The sequence below is a fragment of the Pimephales promelas genome, chromosome 20, assembly GCF_988280905.1.
Source record: "Pimephales promelas chromosome 20, fPimPro1.hap1.1, whole genome shotgun sequence".
Lineage (NCBI taxonomy): Eukaryota > Metazoa > Chordata > Actinopteri > Cypriniformes > Leuciscidae > Pimephales > Pimephales promelas.
In genome coordinates, this window is record NC_142788.1 from 15,572,903 (window position 1) to 15,589,547 (window position 16,645).

At 37.9% G+C, this 16,645-nt stretch overlaps 1 protein-coding gene across 1 annotated transcript in view; it reads left to right on the forward strand.

Moving 5' to 3' along the window:
• ntsr1 (neurotensin receptor 1 (high affinity)) overlaps positions 1–16,645 on the forward strand; it is a 31,158-nt gene that overhangs the window by 9,410 nt on the left and 5,103 nt on the right. The window contains exons 2-3 of the mRNA XM_039651972.2: positions 4,029–4,230; positions 14,110–14,194. Of these exons, the coding sequence (XP_039507906.1) occupies positions 4,029–4,230; positions 14,110–14,194 (287 nt within the window). The remainder of the gene's footprint in view (positions 1–4,028; positions 4,231–14,109; positions 14,195–16,645) is intronic.

Here is a 16,645-nt window from a genome sequence, read left to right on the forward strand (position 1 = left end):
CACAGTTTTAATATTTCTAAGTCAGAGTCAGACTTGTAACTCAAAGGTTGCGGTTTCAACTCTCCAAACTGGCAGGAAAATGTATGTGGGGGGAGTGAATGAACAGCGATCTCTTCCACCCTCAATACCCACGACTGAGGTTCCCTTGAGCAAGGCACCTAAACCCAAATCACTCCCCGGGCACAGCAGCAAATGGCTGCTTTCTGCTCCGTGTGTGTGTGTGTTCGCTACTCACTGCTCCAAATGTGTGTGTACTAACTTGTATGGGTTAAAAAGTGTTTGCTTTAGCCCTGTTTAAATTTAATTAATAGCTCTGGTTCAACCTTGCAGTAACGAGCCTTTTTTTTCTCTTTTTTTTTCTTCAGTTTTAACATCTCTGACCTTCCTCATTAAATGACTCTAGATATTCACATATTCTTTACCCTTCAATGGGTTTTTTGATATGTTCCTTCTGATCTCTTTTATGTTTCTCAGTCTGGAAGGAACAGTGCTGGCCTGTTAAACTCAATTCATCTGTTCAACACCAATTTATCATGACTGCCTAAAGCAACATTATGTTCTTCTAAATTAGTGCTAAGGAGAATGTTAATAGTCTTGGCTTAATCTCTGTGATCTTAATTGTCAGATCACATGAGATTAACTTGCTTTGGTAACCGGAGAAAAAGAAAAAAAAAAGAAAAAGAAAAGGAACAAAAGGGCAGTTTAATGACAGATCTAGGAATGTGACCAGTTCAAGAAAAGAGCCCTGCATACCATGCAGTAATAATTATGCATTTCGGTGTGTGTGTCTGTGCTTCTTTATATGATTTATTTGGACACAAATATGTATAATGACATAGGTATTACAGTGGTATTACAATGTAAATGTGATTTATTGGTACATTTCCTGAATCCTTGTAATAGGCTATACTCACATTCTCTTTCGCATTCCAACTCAGCCAGCTAAGTCACTTCCGGTGGTCGCACAACCTACGGCTGCTATGGCGTTTTTCACTCGCTCACTTCAGGATTTAGACTTGCGGTCATCAATTCAAGGACTTTGCAACACATCAGCAACTAAAAAGGAGAAGGTCTTCAAACTTTATGTGTCAAGCTATGTCCACAATTATGAAGGTAAGATCGGGTCGGATATTGTTTGTGTACTAGCTAACGCTAGCTTAGTGATATCATAGGCATGTTGCTGCTAACGTTGTATGGTTGTCTTCTCTAACTTTACCTGTTACATTTCAATCTACTTCATTGTCAATCTCAGTTTCAAACAAGGATCCAATAGGAGAAGTAACAATTAGGCCTGAGTGTTACAGGTCGATGAGGAAAAGCCAAAAGCCGCACAGTTTGACCATAAGGGAAAGTTATCCTGCAGGTTCAGCGCAGGCTAGTTCATTAGACAGGTTCTTGTTCGTCAAATCGAGTTTCTGTGAATCATGCTATGAAGTACTGCTAAAGGCTATATGTTTAATATAATTTATTTGATGTCCCATTCATATGATGTGCTAAATTATAGGATACATTGTATTTCAGCCTTTTCACATTAATGTTTGTTCATTTAAATATATGCTTAACTTACTTTATACAAACAATAAGCACTATTTCTTTCTTACTTTCTTTCTTTCTTTCTTTATATAGGAGCAACTTGTATAAGGGAGTCAGTTCACCTCTGCCTGAACTTTCCACACTCAGGGTGGATGAAGTCTACCATTCCCAGTGACTTGGCTCCACTGATAACAACAATGGTGACAGCCAATTATGTACCTCTGGTTGACTCTGTATTTGGAAAAATGCAAGAAGGAAGTGTGTTATTGTATCACATGCCAGCAAAGACTATGACAAAGACCTGCCCACACACAGATGCCCCTTCTCCCCCCCAGTTGCCACTTCATAATTACAGGCTGGGACCCTCTACTTGTTCTTTTGTCTGCACTGACTGAACATCAGCAGCTCCACATGATGTGCATTGAGTGGCGGCCCCGCATCACCACTTCCAAAATCAGAGAGGTCTGTCACACCAGGGGACAGAGCTCTGCAGAAAATCTAGTGAAAAGACTTCTCAAGCCTAGTCATCCGACTGAAGACATGAGGAGTGGACTTGACTTGGAAGCAGCAGCTGTGGAGGAGCACTGCAGAGTGAAGGAGGTGAACCACTATCCCTGTGGGTTTCCGATCCGCCCTGACGCACCCAGGGTTTGTAACAAGTGTTTTAAAAAGTTTTGAGAGGTTAATTCCTGTTTTTCCCTGACTGGAAATTCTTTAACATTTATGATAGGTTTTTTATTTAGGTACCTTGAAAGCAATTTAATATGTATCTTTAAAAGCTGCACAAACCCTTTTGTGATACAAATCTGTTCTTTTTTTGAAAACATGTTAAATGTTTGTTTCAATTGTTATCCTTATTGTATATCCTTTTATTGATTTGCGATCATACAGTCACAAATCATTCTTTGATGGAATGTTAAATATGTTTTTGTTTAAGGTAATTGGAATCTGGTCGTGGTATGATCATTTAAAACCTATGAATCTTGTTTATAAAGCACTATTGTGTCATCTGATTTACATTGTTAATAAACTAAATGATTGAGTATTTTGGGGTAAAGTATGGTAATTGTTATAGAAAAGGTAGGTGAGCAGAACTGACAGCTATGTGTAAATAAATGAGTGAGTCCAATTGAACAATGTGAATATATCTATATAAAACAATATTCAAACAATGTTCACAACATAGAAAGACATTTCATGTAAGTATATACAGATAATCGCTATTTACAGGAATACATAGAATAGATGGCATTTTTGTCCTCAAGTCAATATACATCCTTTGCTAGGCTTTTTTTTTTCAGGGTAGAGCTAATTGGAGACCGACACCTCATCCATCTTTTGAAAAAGCCCAGCAGTCACATTAGACATTTGCCTAAATTAAAAATGCAAGTTATGTACTTGATTTTTTTCATTTAGGCAAATGTCTAATGTGGTGTCAGTCTCCAACTAGCTCTACCCGGAAAAAAAAATCCTAATCTGGCTTTTGCCCAAGACTTTACAAGAGGCCCATTTTCATAATTTGTCAGTATACAGCTGATTGATGTTCCCTGTCTCGGTTCAGGGCTCACGAACATCTCCTTTTATAAAATGCCGGCTACAAACTCGAGTATGTGGGCTAACCGTAAAGTTTTCTCTCTGGACAGGCCATTTTCGCCTGATTTCCACATCAGAGGGAAATGAATAAAAAACTAAGTACTTTGTACTTACTAGACGCCTGACACAAAGGCACACAGCAATGCTCAGCTGTAGAGCTATCCGTGCGATGAAATTTAAACTTCATCTGTGACATAATAAACACTGCAGCGGGATGATGGCAGAAGTGGTATAGCTGGCGGAGATTTTAGCAGAAGTGCATCATTGTCGCCGTGTGCATGTAGCCTATTAAAATGGCTTAAAAACATACTAAACAATTTTGTATTAAAAAGGTTAAAATGCAGAAAGTTTTCTGTGATGGGTTTAGGGGTTGTGTAAGGGGAAAGAATATACAGCATACAGTATATCAAGATAACCTTCTTATCCAGGTGGAAGAATACATCAAAAAAATGTATGACACTGTGCACACATACAGTAACTGATTAGAAAAAAAAAAAAAACAAAGAAAGAAAGAAAAAAAAAACATTAGGATTATTCGTTGGTTCGACTCCCAGGAAATGATCAAATGTTCTGCCCAGTGCTGCTTTAGATAAAATAAAAATTTGGAGATTTCTTTTAAAAAATTCGATCCAACTGACTTCCTGGCTTTTATCATACACATTTCCCCAGCAGGTCTTGTCAAATGGAGATAGGATTGTGCAGTTCTTCAGGGTCTACACAAGTCTAAAAAAAGGCACACCATAAACAGTGTGACATTAAATAAAAACATCAAATTTAATTTAATTACAAAAAGAGTGAGAGCGAGAGAGAGAGTCATTGCGTCAAACAAAAAAGCATCATAAAAGTCAAAGCTACTTGCCTACTTATTCCCTCTCTTCCTTTGTTCCCTATAACTCCTCAAGGTGAATGCCTTCCTGTCCTTTGTGGTCCCCATGGCACTGATCTCCGCATTAAATGGAGTCATAGCCAGTCAGCTGATGCGCATGTTTCGGGAGTCTGCCCAGGACAATCGCATCTCTATCAGCGGAGGCAACGCTACCATGCTTAGCGTTGCTGTTGAACCCAATCGTGCCCAATCAATGCGCCACGGAGTCATGGTGCTGCGTGAGTACCTTTATGTTTTTTTAAAGTGTACAATATAATATTATAAATTAATTTACAATGTATGCAATCAGCGGTATACAGAAGTCGAACACTGATATTAAATAAGATATTGTTAATACATTTAATACATTGTATACAATTTGTATCATAAAAAATGTAATCTCTGTATTTTTTGCAAAAATAAATAAAGTAGAATTTTAAGCTGTAAGCACCAGCACGTCCGCACATCCCAGCTGGGTTCGTCACTTATGTGGTTCCCCTGGAAACATTTCTGTTGTGGTTTGTGTTTGCAGCGCGTTTCTGTATTTGTGTTGTGAGCTTTTGCAGTGCGTTTCTGTATTTGGTGGTGTTGTGAGAATTTGCAGCACACGTGTGTTGTGACTGATGAAGAACTGAAGAAGTTGTTTTCTTAATTTGCGGGTGTTTTTGTTCTATTTGCATGTGTTGTTTTTTTTTCCATTATGATGCAGTCAAGATGTACACCAGGGAAGAATCCAGAGTTAGTTTGTTTTGCCAGTTGACTGCAGCCTCCATTAAAGGGTCAGTGAAGCGGTGTAAGACTTTTGACTGCTCTCACAGCAGCTTTCAGCACCATAGGGGAGACAATCATTGCTGTTCATTTAATTTACTGTATCATTAGAGACAGTTTGATGTGGTTTTCTGCCAGAAGCTCCTTAAGGGTACTAAGTGTAACCTATATGATTTAATGGCCTGAGGGAATTACACGACATGAAATGCAGTATTTCAAGACAAAATGCAGTTACACTGCAATCCATGTCAAACACCAAAAGCCCAAAGCAAGGGGCTTTATATCGCCACTGAAATGTACTATCATTTCCTTCCCTTGTGGTAAAGTAGAGTGTTAATTTGCAAATCTTAAATAAAAAACTGAGCTCTTAATGAAATAAAGGGATTTTATTTAAATAGAGTCAAGTTTCATGAGTGCAAGTATTTCTTAACACACCAAAGTACACTTTTAAAAAGCAAATTAAAAGTTTTACCTTAAAGTATATTTTAAATCATTATGTTTTAATTATTTGTTTTTGGCAAGCTTGAATGTCCTAATTGAACTCAGGCCTAATCCTAGTTTAGTCTAAGCCCTGTCTGTGAAACCAGGCCAGTAAGACTTAAGTCCTATTTAAGTGGTGTAGCGATTCTTAGCTCAAATAAAGGGAATATAATTTTAATAACTGGTCATGAATATGTCCAGTAATCGCATACATAGATTCAAATTACCTGTACATCATAACTGGCCTAATATGAACTGGGAAACATGCAAACATATAGGAAAATATCATATACAGTTGGCAATGGCTCATATTCTGAGTTTAATGGGAAGTCCGAGTATGTGTGTGTGTGAAGAGAGGAGATTTCTCTATGATGACCTGGCATTCCTTTCTCCGCAGAAAGGAGGCTTTAATGAGATACTGATCTCTTGGAGGCTCGGGTCGAGCTCTATTTTATTAGTGTTTGGGTAAACACTCATGCCGTAAAGGTGTCAATGGGCAATTTTAACGTAGACTTGGTGGTGCCAGGAGAGAGTCAATCTTACACAGTCCAGATACACTAAAGTGGGTCAGAAATGTTATGGATATTTAGTTATGTTTGTTCTTAGTTTCACTTTCTTGGACTTTTAGTCTTTTAGTATTCGTTGGTGTCTGTTTTCCTTTGTATGTCATCATCATGGTTACTAATATGATTTGTCATTTGTTTCAGCTGTGTTCACCCCGTTCCCATCTGTATATAAGTATAAATTCGTGCCTGGTCTACGTTTACATTAGTGTCTGTTTGCGGTTGTGTTTCTTTTGTTACCCCTGATATATCTTTGAAGCAATTTACCTAAATTGTCATCTTCGTGTGCCTGTCCTCAACCCTTGCTGACAGAAGACTGGACCTAAAAAGATTGGACCGATTTTGCAATTGCAAATTGCTGTGTTGGCCCGAAACAGTCAACATAATGTCTTTACCATGAAGTTTTGCCATTCGAGTCTCGTTGAGAGTGTCTACTCCCGATCCATACATCAGCCACAACCCGACCCAGAACCCAGCCTGTCACAACTACGATCTACAGATTTTTTACGTTTATCGTCCCATAGTGCCATGTCTATTTAAACCTCAAGTCTCCTTATAATTTTTACAAAGTGAATTTTTAATGCAGCCAATTACTACTATAAGTGACTGTAATAAACAAATTAAAAAAAAACAGGTGTTTATGCTGGAATTAATGCCTCGTCAAAAAAAAAAAAATAATAATAAAAATAATAATGAAAGGCACCTCTCATTTCTGCACATGACCGCGTAGATGTAAAAGCTCAGTTATACAGTCTGTGGATCCACACATCCTGTTAATGCCCTTTTACAAAGTCTTGATTTTGTTTTGGGGGTGTACTAGAATATGCTTTCATGCTTGATTGTTCAAAAAAAAAAATTCACATATTTTACATTATTACAGCTGGTAATTATAATAATAAAAAATATTATTATCATGGTGTAACACATCTTTTTCGATGAAGCTTCTCCTTCCAAAATATGAAATGTGCTGTGATTGGTTAGCTGGCCCAGTGTGTTGTGATTGGCACCGCTTAGCACGTGTTCAGAACATGTCCCCTCCATAACAGCAAGCAATTTCAAACCAATTCAAGCCCGATTCAGACCCTGACAATGTTGTGTTTAACAAACGGAGGATCATCCAGAACGGGCACGCACAGACTTTGCAAGCACGGATTTCACAGGGTGTTTCAGAGGTGTATGTTTATCTTATACATTATAGATACAATGTTATCCACCATTTAATCATGTTGTAGTCCAAATGAGACGTTCGGTGTAGTTCTTGAAAAGTGGATTCTATTAAATAAATTATTTCCCTTTGGAGAGGACTTTGAGCTTTGCTTTTTTTTTTTTTTAAACAAAGTAGAAAAGCATAATAGGCCTATGTCACGAAAAAGAAAACCTAAAAACCGGTAAGCTTTTTACAGTGGTGGAGTCCGATAGATACCGCTGGACCAAATCTCTCCGCAACCTGCCTGAAGTCACATATGACGATGTGGTTCGGATAGTAAATGAAAACTCTCAAGTGGGAAAGCATGAAAGCGTGAAAGCTGAGGTATGGCTGTCTAAGTCCTGATGCAGAGCAACCCCGTACACCACAACAACAGCTGCGGGTAGCTCTAGCCGTTCGCCAGTAAGGCAAACGTTTCTATGGTAACACCGAGTTGGACCAATTAGCAGACGTTGCTACTACGCTTATTGTGGGTAGTGTATTTTTTTCCCGTAAGATCACGGATAAAACATGTTTTTCTTTAAACAAGGTTGATTTCATAAAAACTTATAGCTTCAACAGAAGCAAAAACCTTCGTTTCACAACCTCATAGCTCGTGGTCAGTCTACTTCGGATGGTTTAGACATTAAGGCTGATAATCTAAATCCTTATCGAGAAATACTGTTAACCGGAAGTTCTGTATCCCTTTTCCGCGTTCCGGAAGCAGGAAGTGTGACATAGGCCTATAGGACCCTTTTAGGTGTTTGTTTTCCCAACTGAAATGCATGTTCTCTCACACTTGACCTAACGTTAAACAATCATTTCCATTTACCATTATAAGTTGTTCACCTTATATCCTCACCATTCCCGTTTCCTATCATGCACTGATAGATCTTAGAGTTTGTCCATAAAACACAATCTGTCACTGTGACAGCATGAGTGGATGAGGTGAGCCATGGTTGATGTAAGAGCCTGCAAATTGCAGACTAAAAGACTAATTTAGGCAAATCTGATGAGGGCACTTTCTTGTGCCCAGCAGGGTCATACAGAGTCAGAGAGAGTTGGCAGCACTTTTATCCAGTCTTCTCAATTTATCTAACGTTGGCTCAACTCGCTAGCCTGGTTCAACCAGACTCTAGTACATTTCATTTGTACATAGAGTCTGGCCTCCCTCAATTGAGAAACGTTTCCTTCCTTGTAGGCGGGTTCACTATTAAAGTTCAAATCTATTGGATCTGCCCAGAGTCACTCGCGATCTGCCATAGCCAATCGCTAATGTGTGGTCGTGAGTGACGTATGTCATGCGCCGAAACGGCTGGAAACAACCATAGACAGTAAAAGAAACAAGTCCGAACTCCAAATGATCAGAGGATTAAATTTACAATAGGATTTCAGTCAACGAGAGCTGCAGGTTTTGTTAATCTAGAAACAATTATTAATTCGAAATGTATATTTGACATGAAGTACCGTGATTATTCAGTCAATGGTCGAAGCTGTGTCTAATCATTACAAATACGCCGCTGTGGTCGTTTTCTGATCTGCCGCAAATGCTGTAAGTTACAGTGAATGATCAGTCTGTCTGCAGATGTGTAATAAACAACAATTTTTCATATTACGTATTTTTTTCTTAATTACCTTAATTATGGTCTTCAAAGTATGTGTTTGTACATTTTTATATGGCATTTAGTTGTTTTTTTTATTAAAACAAATTAACCATTGACATCTAAAACTGAAAATCAAATATAGTCTCCAAAGTATGGGTTTTCAAATTTTTATTTATGAATTTTTTTTTTTTTTTTTTTAAATCACAACCAATTTGTATGATTTACAACAACCAACCTCCTGCACGAGTACACAAAGGGGCTCAAAATGTTCATCACAAGAATCAGTAAATTTACAGTTGGGAATATGAGCGACTGACATGACTCCTGAGCGGATCTCCAACAATAGTTTAGCAGCCAGGACTCGGGGCTTCTGAACACCACGAACACCAGGCTAAAGTCCAAAATGTCACGGTCATTGTGCACGAGCTGCCCAGCACAAAATTCCAACCTTTCTGCCTCCTTCACTTGGTCCTCCGTTGTGCAACAAGAGGTGAGATGATAACAATCCGGCTTTAAATTCTGTATATTCGGCAGTTTCTTTACCAACAACGGACCGACTGGCTTTTCTCACGTCTTTCTCCGCTGCCATTACTGCACTCAAACTGACGCACTACATCAACGTCATCGTTCTCAGCCACTCCCTCTATTCGCTGATTGGTCCTACAAAAAAATGATTTCTGGAAACCTAAGGATATGGAGCGGTCCCAGACGTAGTACTGAAGTAAAATGAAATTGAGCGGAAGTGCGTAGGAGGGCGCAGCCAGGCTATCAACTCGCTTCTACGGCAACTGAATTTGAATTTGTACGAGTGCTGTTAAAATTCAGACACTGAATTACTCACTTTCATTCTTCAACTGGATCCAAAGCAGGCACTTAGTGAGACGTCTTGAGAAGTCAAGTTCTTCAGATCAAGTTATGGTGACGTTCTGATTTGTAGGCTGGTTTAGGACCATACAACCACAGAACATACACATCTCATTAGTGTTGTCATTGTTAACTGAAGCAAAATCTTGTGAAAATCTGTGTTATTTTTTTAATTGAAATAAAAATTAAATTAAATATTAGATAAAAAAATATATAAATGTTGTCTTTGAACCTAACTGAAATAAAGGTCCCACTTTATATTAAGTGGCCCTAATACCTGTGAACTTACATGGTTACTATAGTGTACATATTTAACAGTGTAAGTACACATTGGTACTACAGCAATTTATTTGTGTAAATACACATATGTAACAACCCTCGGAGTGGTATATGTAAGTTCAAATGTCTAACAGGACATTGGTAACAACACTTTCTCACTTCAGTATGTAAACGTGTAACAGGAATTATGTAACTATTTTGTAACAACAATATGAATAAGTTGTTCCACTTCCACACAAAGTCTTAAATACTGCAGTTACCTGCAGTTTGGATATAAATGTATTTAATTTCCAACCACGTCAGTATGTTAAAAGCAGATTTCCTTTCACAGTGGCAGAGTTCTTCTATTTTTATTTTAGGTGCCGGTTTAAAGGACCCTGTGCTGCTCTTAAGTTAGTTAACCCAGTTGTCAAGTCAAGTCAAGTTACCTTTATTTATATTGCCCTTTTTACAATACAGATTGTCTCAAAGCAGCTTCACAGTGATAACATGAACATAATACAACAAAGTTTGTTTCTAGAAGAAAAGTCCAAAGGCAATAAGGCAGATCAATAATATTGTTGAATATTAAATGTCCCCAACTAAGCAAACCAAAAGCCAATGCAAAGGTGGCAAGAAACCAAAACTCCATCACAATGGAGAAAAAAACCTTGGGAGAAACCTGACTCAGTTGGAGGGCCAGTTCTCCTCTGGCCAACAAAGGGACAGTGTATGATTAGGGCAGCATTACAAGTCAGATTTGATCGGATCATTATCCATTTCCATCAGGTTGGAAGTTGAAGTAATCACGCCAGTATGGAGACGAGTTGTTGAGGATCAGTGCCGATGGCTGTCATGTCCATTAGGCCTTCACAGGGCTGATGAAGCTGGCACTTCAGGATGCATTGGGACATGTCAAGTTATGTTTAATGTTGTTAAGATACCATAGCATTTTTTCCAAAACTTTTTAAGGGGAATTTCACTGCTGAGGTCATATCTCTTGCCGTATCATCTCAGTGACTCTGTATTTAAAAAATACAAATGTCCCGAAGGATGGGATCTGACTGTAGGACAGCATTTAGGAGAGACGGAATAAAACAACAACTAAGACTGTCACGGCTGGGTGAAGCAGACAAGGCAGTAGGATCCATTTGCAGTATTGTTTACGTAATACACAAATTCAGATACACACACAAAAACTCAGGAACAGGAAACAGGACTTAGGAACTGAACAACCAGCCTCATAACATTAAGAACTCAACAAAGACTGCATGACACACTCCGACTTAAATACAAGGGTAGACAAGCTAAAGAAGAAAACAAGAGGGGGTGGCTAATGGGAAACACATGGGAACACTAATAACATGACGGATAGCTGTAACGCATGAAACAAGACAAAAACATAAACTAAACTCATAACAAAGACAGACAGAGAGTAGATGGATTCACTTTTGTAAGAGAGAGTGAAATACAGAAAATCTATTCTCATTGGCTTGCAATGTGATTAGGTGCTCATCTTGACCCTGCGCAAGAACTGTGACAGGAAGTGTTCCTCTGACTGAGAAGAGGAACCATCTCTGGTCCTTTTCAAATGCTAATAATTGCTTCGCATAAGATAATGCACCATTTTGTATAATTTGCTGTTTCTCTTACAAATATGCTATACACAAGCTGCATGAATAATTCAAGTTTGTTAATGAGTCTTAAATTTGCTAAATGAGACTGACCCCACCAAAGAATTAAAGTGGGTTGGGGGCACATTTTAATGGACAAAATACTCAATAGCACTGCCTAATTACCATATTCACAACCTAAAATAATAGAACTAATTAGGTCTTAGCAAAGCATGGCACCCGGTAAGATTTTTGGCATTTGTAAATTTATTTATGCATCTACTGATTTCAAATGAAAACAACACATACTGGTACAAAGACATGAGATAGAAAAGCTTATTTTTTTCTTCACTTGGCTCCTGAGACACACTAAAAATGCACCATTATTATGTTGGCAACCAATGTGTTTGTATGCAGTACAGTCCATGTTTTTGCTGCTGTGTAGAAGCCTAATCCTCTTGTGAGATCTGTCGCTGATCTGTATTTATGTTTCTTTATACATCCAAAGCTATTGTGAGGAATGGGATCAGCCGGGCTTTGAGAATAAAGACTGACTGACTATTGAAAAACAAACATCATATATCATGTGTGTACCCAAATACCCTAAAAAGCTAATCAGAAAATAATATATTGAAATTCACAAATTTCATCCATTTCTCTGCACCAACATTGTCCTGACACATTAACGTTGCAGATATAGGGTGACTTACTCATTCACTGCCCCTTTAGTGATAAGATAAGGAGATAGACAGGTGGAATGAGAAGAAAATTAAATTAATCAAAGAAAACAAGATCATTTAGAGTGTCGGTGAGGGATTTGAATAAATTGCAGTCCAAGTGTTACAGACAAAATGCTTAAATCAGTCGGCATTGCACTGCTGTGGGCTGAAATGAGCAGAGGAGGATTTACAATAATATTACATTATCAAAGGAAAAAGTTTATAATGTACTGGGGCAGAGACCTCTGATAAGCAATTGTTGCTCTTGTAATTATTTTACTGTTCAATATTTCCATGTAACTGAATAAAATGATCAAAAGAAAGGGCAACACTTACACCAGTGATTGCTGATGGTGGAAACCCCCGATAACTGAGACAGATTTTTAAAAGAATCAAGCTGAGACCATGCAACATTTATCTGTCTCCAGCCTCCCTCTCTGGGGCTTTATCTTTTAATTACTTTAGTCTCAAAAAAGGAAAAACAAATTCGATTTGGCTAACTAGAAAAACCATGGGCAAGATTTAATCGTTCAAAAAAAAAAAGATCAAAACAGAAGGTCTGATGTTGATATAATTCACAAAAGCAGAGCATTTCTGCTGACATTTTAAAGGGAAGAGGAATCCCTCCATAAATCTCTCTCCTTCGGACACACACACATCCATTTAAACCACCATCTGGGTGACAAATGGGTGACTAGTATGATCCAGAAAAAAAATAATGGCTGTGTTTTTAGCACTTCTCTGTTTTGGCACGGATAGATAAACAATATGTGGAGCTGAACGGATTTTCTTTAAACTGATTTGAAATCACCTACAAAGCTGATATTCTTGTAAATACTGTAATAAATTATTTTCTATTTTGCTGCACACCATAATGTAATAGAATTTTTACAGGAATTATATTGAAATTCCAGACAAAATTCCAGTTTTGGGAAGTAAAAGTAATGGTGCTGATGCTAATAGCTTAATATTTTCCGTAACGTGAATGTGATCATTTGAACTGTTAAGTCAGAAACATGCTACAAGTTTGCCCTAAACAGTTCATTGTTTTGGTGAATTGGTTTTGTCAGGAGGTTTATGTCAGTGGATAGGTAAAAATGTATCCCCCAATTTTTTACTAACAATTATAGTTTCAAGCTTCCACAACACCGCAAAAATGTTTAATTGTACCATAGGGCCAACTAACACAGCCAAAGTTAAAGAAGAAGTTCACTTTTAAAAAAACTTTTGCTGATAATTTACTCACCCCCATGTCCACCCCCAAGAGTTACACAAGAGAACACAAGAGTTAAAATAGTTTTGAATGATGTTTGCTTTTGCAAGATATGTCTGATGTTTTGCATGTTATGTGTATGTTTTCAATAAATTAAGCAATAGTTTCACAAATTGTGTGTAAGCAGTTTGAAAAAATGAAATCTGTTTATGAATCTAACATTCACATGCATCTCAATGTCCAGAATGCCATTACGTTTTATTTATATAAAAAAAACAAGCTAAACAAATTGCTTTGTAAACAGTTCATGAAGCCATCCATATGTATATTGTCACATTTAACTGTGTGACCACTTCCTTATAAATGGTTATATTTATACAGAAATGCATTGTGCTTGCATTTCATGAATAAGTCCCATAATGTTGAAGCCAACTTAAAAAAAAGAAAAAAAATCTAAAAGCCTTGAAATGGACTTGAAGTTGATACCGAGGGAGGAAGCACATTTTGCTGTCACTGCCTCACACTATATAAGAGATCAATAACCTTGTGCCTCTAATCAAGAGCCTCATACAAAGATACAACAGAGATGAGTGAATCACCCCCTGCTTGACTCGGATCAGACCTGAAGGGGTTGATAGATTGAAATGGGATCGGTAAACGAAAAGAGTGAGAGTTCAAAATCATTTCTGTCAGGAAACAAATTCTGTTTCTACCAAATGCGACTATTACATGCCGAAGCCACCAGCAGTGCTCTTGAAACCTGTTGACTTACATATATAACTGCACAAAGGTGAAAGTACTGCTTATGAATGTTTTACCTACTATTTCTCTTTTATTTTATTCTCCACAGGTGCGGTGGTCATTGCTTTTGTGGTGTGCTGGTTGCCATACCATGCTCGAAGACTAATGTACTGCTATACCACTGAATGGACACCGTGAGTAACAAATTACAATAAAAATCAAATGAAACTTCAAATGTAAAACATTCTCTCAACTCTTATTGGACAATGCACACACACTAAGAGTAGATGCACAAGAAGTGTAACAGCAATTCACGACTGATATTCCTCTGTTTTTAGAGACAGAGTTGCTGAAGTCCATGAGCTTCTTATTACAATAATAACATACAAATTAGCTTATAAATAACATGCAAAGCCACAAAAGATGAAAAGTTATAGCCTGTAGCCAGCTCACCACACATTATAGCTCCACAAATCAATGCTTTGTTCTGGGCAGCACCCACCAACAGCAGTGCTCATAAATCATGATGCATCTGGTGGTGGTAGAGATTTCTGGGAGAGTTCTTCTATGATTCAAGGGGTGAATCGATAAATCTGTGACACATGCTCTTACACTCAGCTTATAATTCATACAGAGCACCACATACACGGAGCAAACTAATCTGAACATGTGAGCGTGTATATGTGTACAGATTTATGTTGTGGTTATCACGCATAGCTTGCGTGAACTTCCCAAACCATATGCTGATGAGTGATGGGACATTTTTATGATTCGATGCACAGTTCACCTCAGTGGAATTCCAATATCCAGAAAAGCATGACGTTTGAACCCGTGCTCAAAAATGCATTGGTTTTGACAGTAAGGACAACTAGATTTAGAAATATGAATGGTACTTGCCTATAAAAACTACAGTGTGTTTCTATGCAGTTGCTTTGTGGTTGTTGTTTCTAATGATGTGAACTACAAAATCTAAGTCAGCTCAGAGAGTGCACTGAATGTTGATGCCATCAATGGATGGAAAAAATCTGAGAGGGAGAGGAGGAAGAGTATGTGTTAGAGGGGATGGATGAGGAGAATGAGGATGAGGAAAAAGTAAGGTGTGGAGTGTTGTCAAGGCAGGATCTGGCACACCAGATTTTCCATTAGTCCCATTAGCCAGATTTTCCATTAGTCTTTCCATAGTGTCTAATGAGTCTGTATGATCTGTAGTGTTTATATATTGGCTGTGTGAATGATCTGAAAGCAAAGCATTGTTTGATTTTGAGTACAAGTAAAATGGTTTTGGTGGCACTGACGCCAGATCAACCCCCAGCTGAGCCAGGACTCCTTTCTGTGTGGAGTTTGCATGTCAATTGCTAAAACACAGTTCATGTCCAAAGTGTTCCCCCACACAGTCAGACATGCAGGTTAGGTGTATTGGACATGCCATTGGCCATAGGTGTAAATGTGTGTGAGTTCCAAGTCATGTAATGGGTTGGGGAAAGACCTGGCAACCTACCCCAGAAGAAAACATTGGAAAGAAAATTCATGGACAGTCTCTCGTGTATGATGAGAGATGGCCAAAGAGTCGGAAACAACTAAACAAGATAAAAAGGTAAAAAGACAAAAAGGTTTTGAGCCGATTGTTCGATTTTGCCTGAAGAGTCAGGGGTTTTCTGAATGTAGTTTGGGGGTTTGGTTATTGTGTTTAATGTTGTGAGAAAATGGGTGAAAGTGTTAGGAACTGTGTTTTAGCAATTGTCAAAAACGGTAAAAAACACCAGCTCATTCTCACTTCTAAGGTTATCATATTTTATCTGAAATGTATTGCCCATGGTGTTTACAGTCAAAGGTTTCTCAATCCTGTGACATTCTCTATGAAAATTCATTGATTTATTATGTGAGTGATGAACAGCGTCATGTTAATCATTTCAAGATGGGCCTACGTATACGTATTGTGATGGTCTTCTGAGAGCTCGTTGTCTGTTGATGTTTTTAGGCGTGTTGTTATGTGGTTGCTTTGATGTTCTAAGATGTTTTGTGTGTTGCTAGAGTGTTCAGGGTAGTTTTAAGCATGTGCAGTTGTGCCTTTCTATGAGATTGCTATGGTGTCCTTGGTAGATTTACTGTGTTGCAATGCTGTTCTGGGGGGTATTTGTGTGTTTTTATGCAGTTGCCAGGGTATTTAGGGTGGTTTTTACTGTGTTGCTATGTAGTTTATATTGTGTTCTGAGTGGTTTGGTGTGCTGATAATAGGTATGAGATGCAGCTGTACTTTTTATCTGAGGTTGAGGGTTACTTTTTTTCTTAAAGGAGTCCTTTAATATGTGCCAGTGAGCTGAGGCAGTACTTGATGTTGTAGTACGTTTGATGTTTTAGTAAAGCAGAAAGAATCAGAAGATGAGGAGTGGACATATAAAAGGAAAATGTTATGGAAAGCCAGCATTAAAGTTTTGATGAAGCAGGATTTTACAAAAACACAAATATGGACAATATTGATTAATACTCGTAATATCAGCCTGACATTTTACTTATTTGATTAAATGTATTTTCATTTAATCTGAGAGGAGACTCATGACAAGTGATTCTTGCTTGTGTACATTTCAATATGATTGACTAAACCGCTGCAGAATCATGTTATGCTGTAGAATTTCCACAAAAGCCTA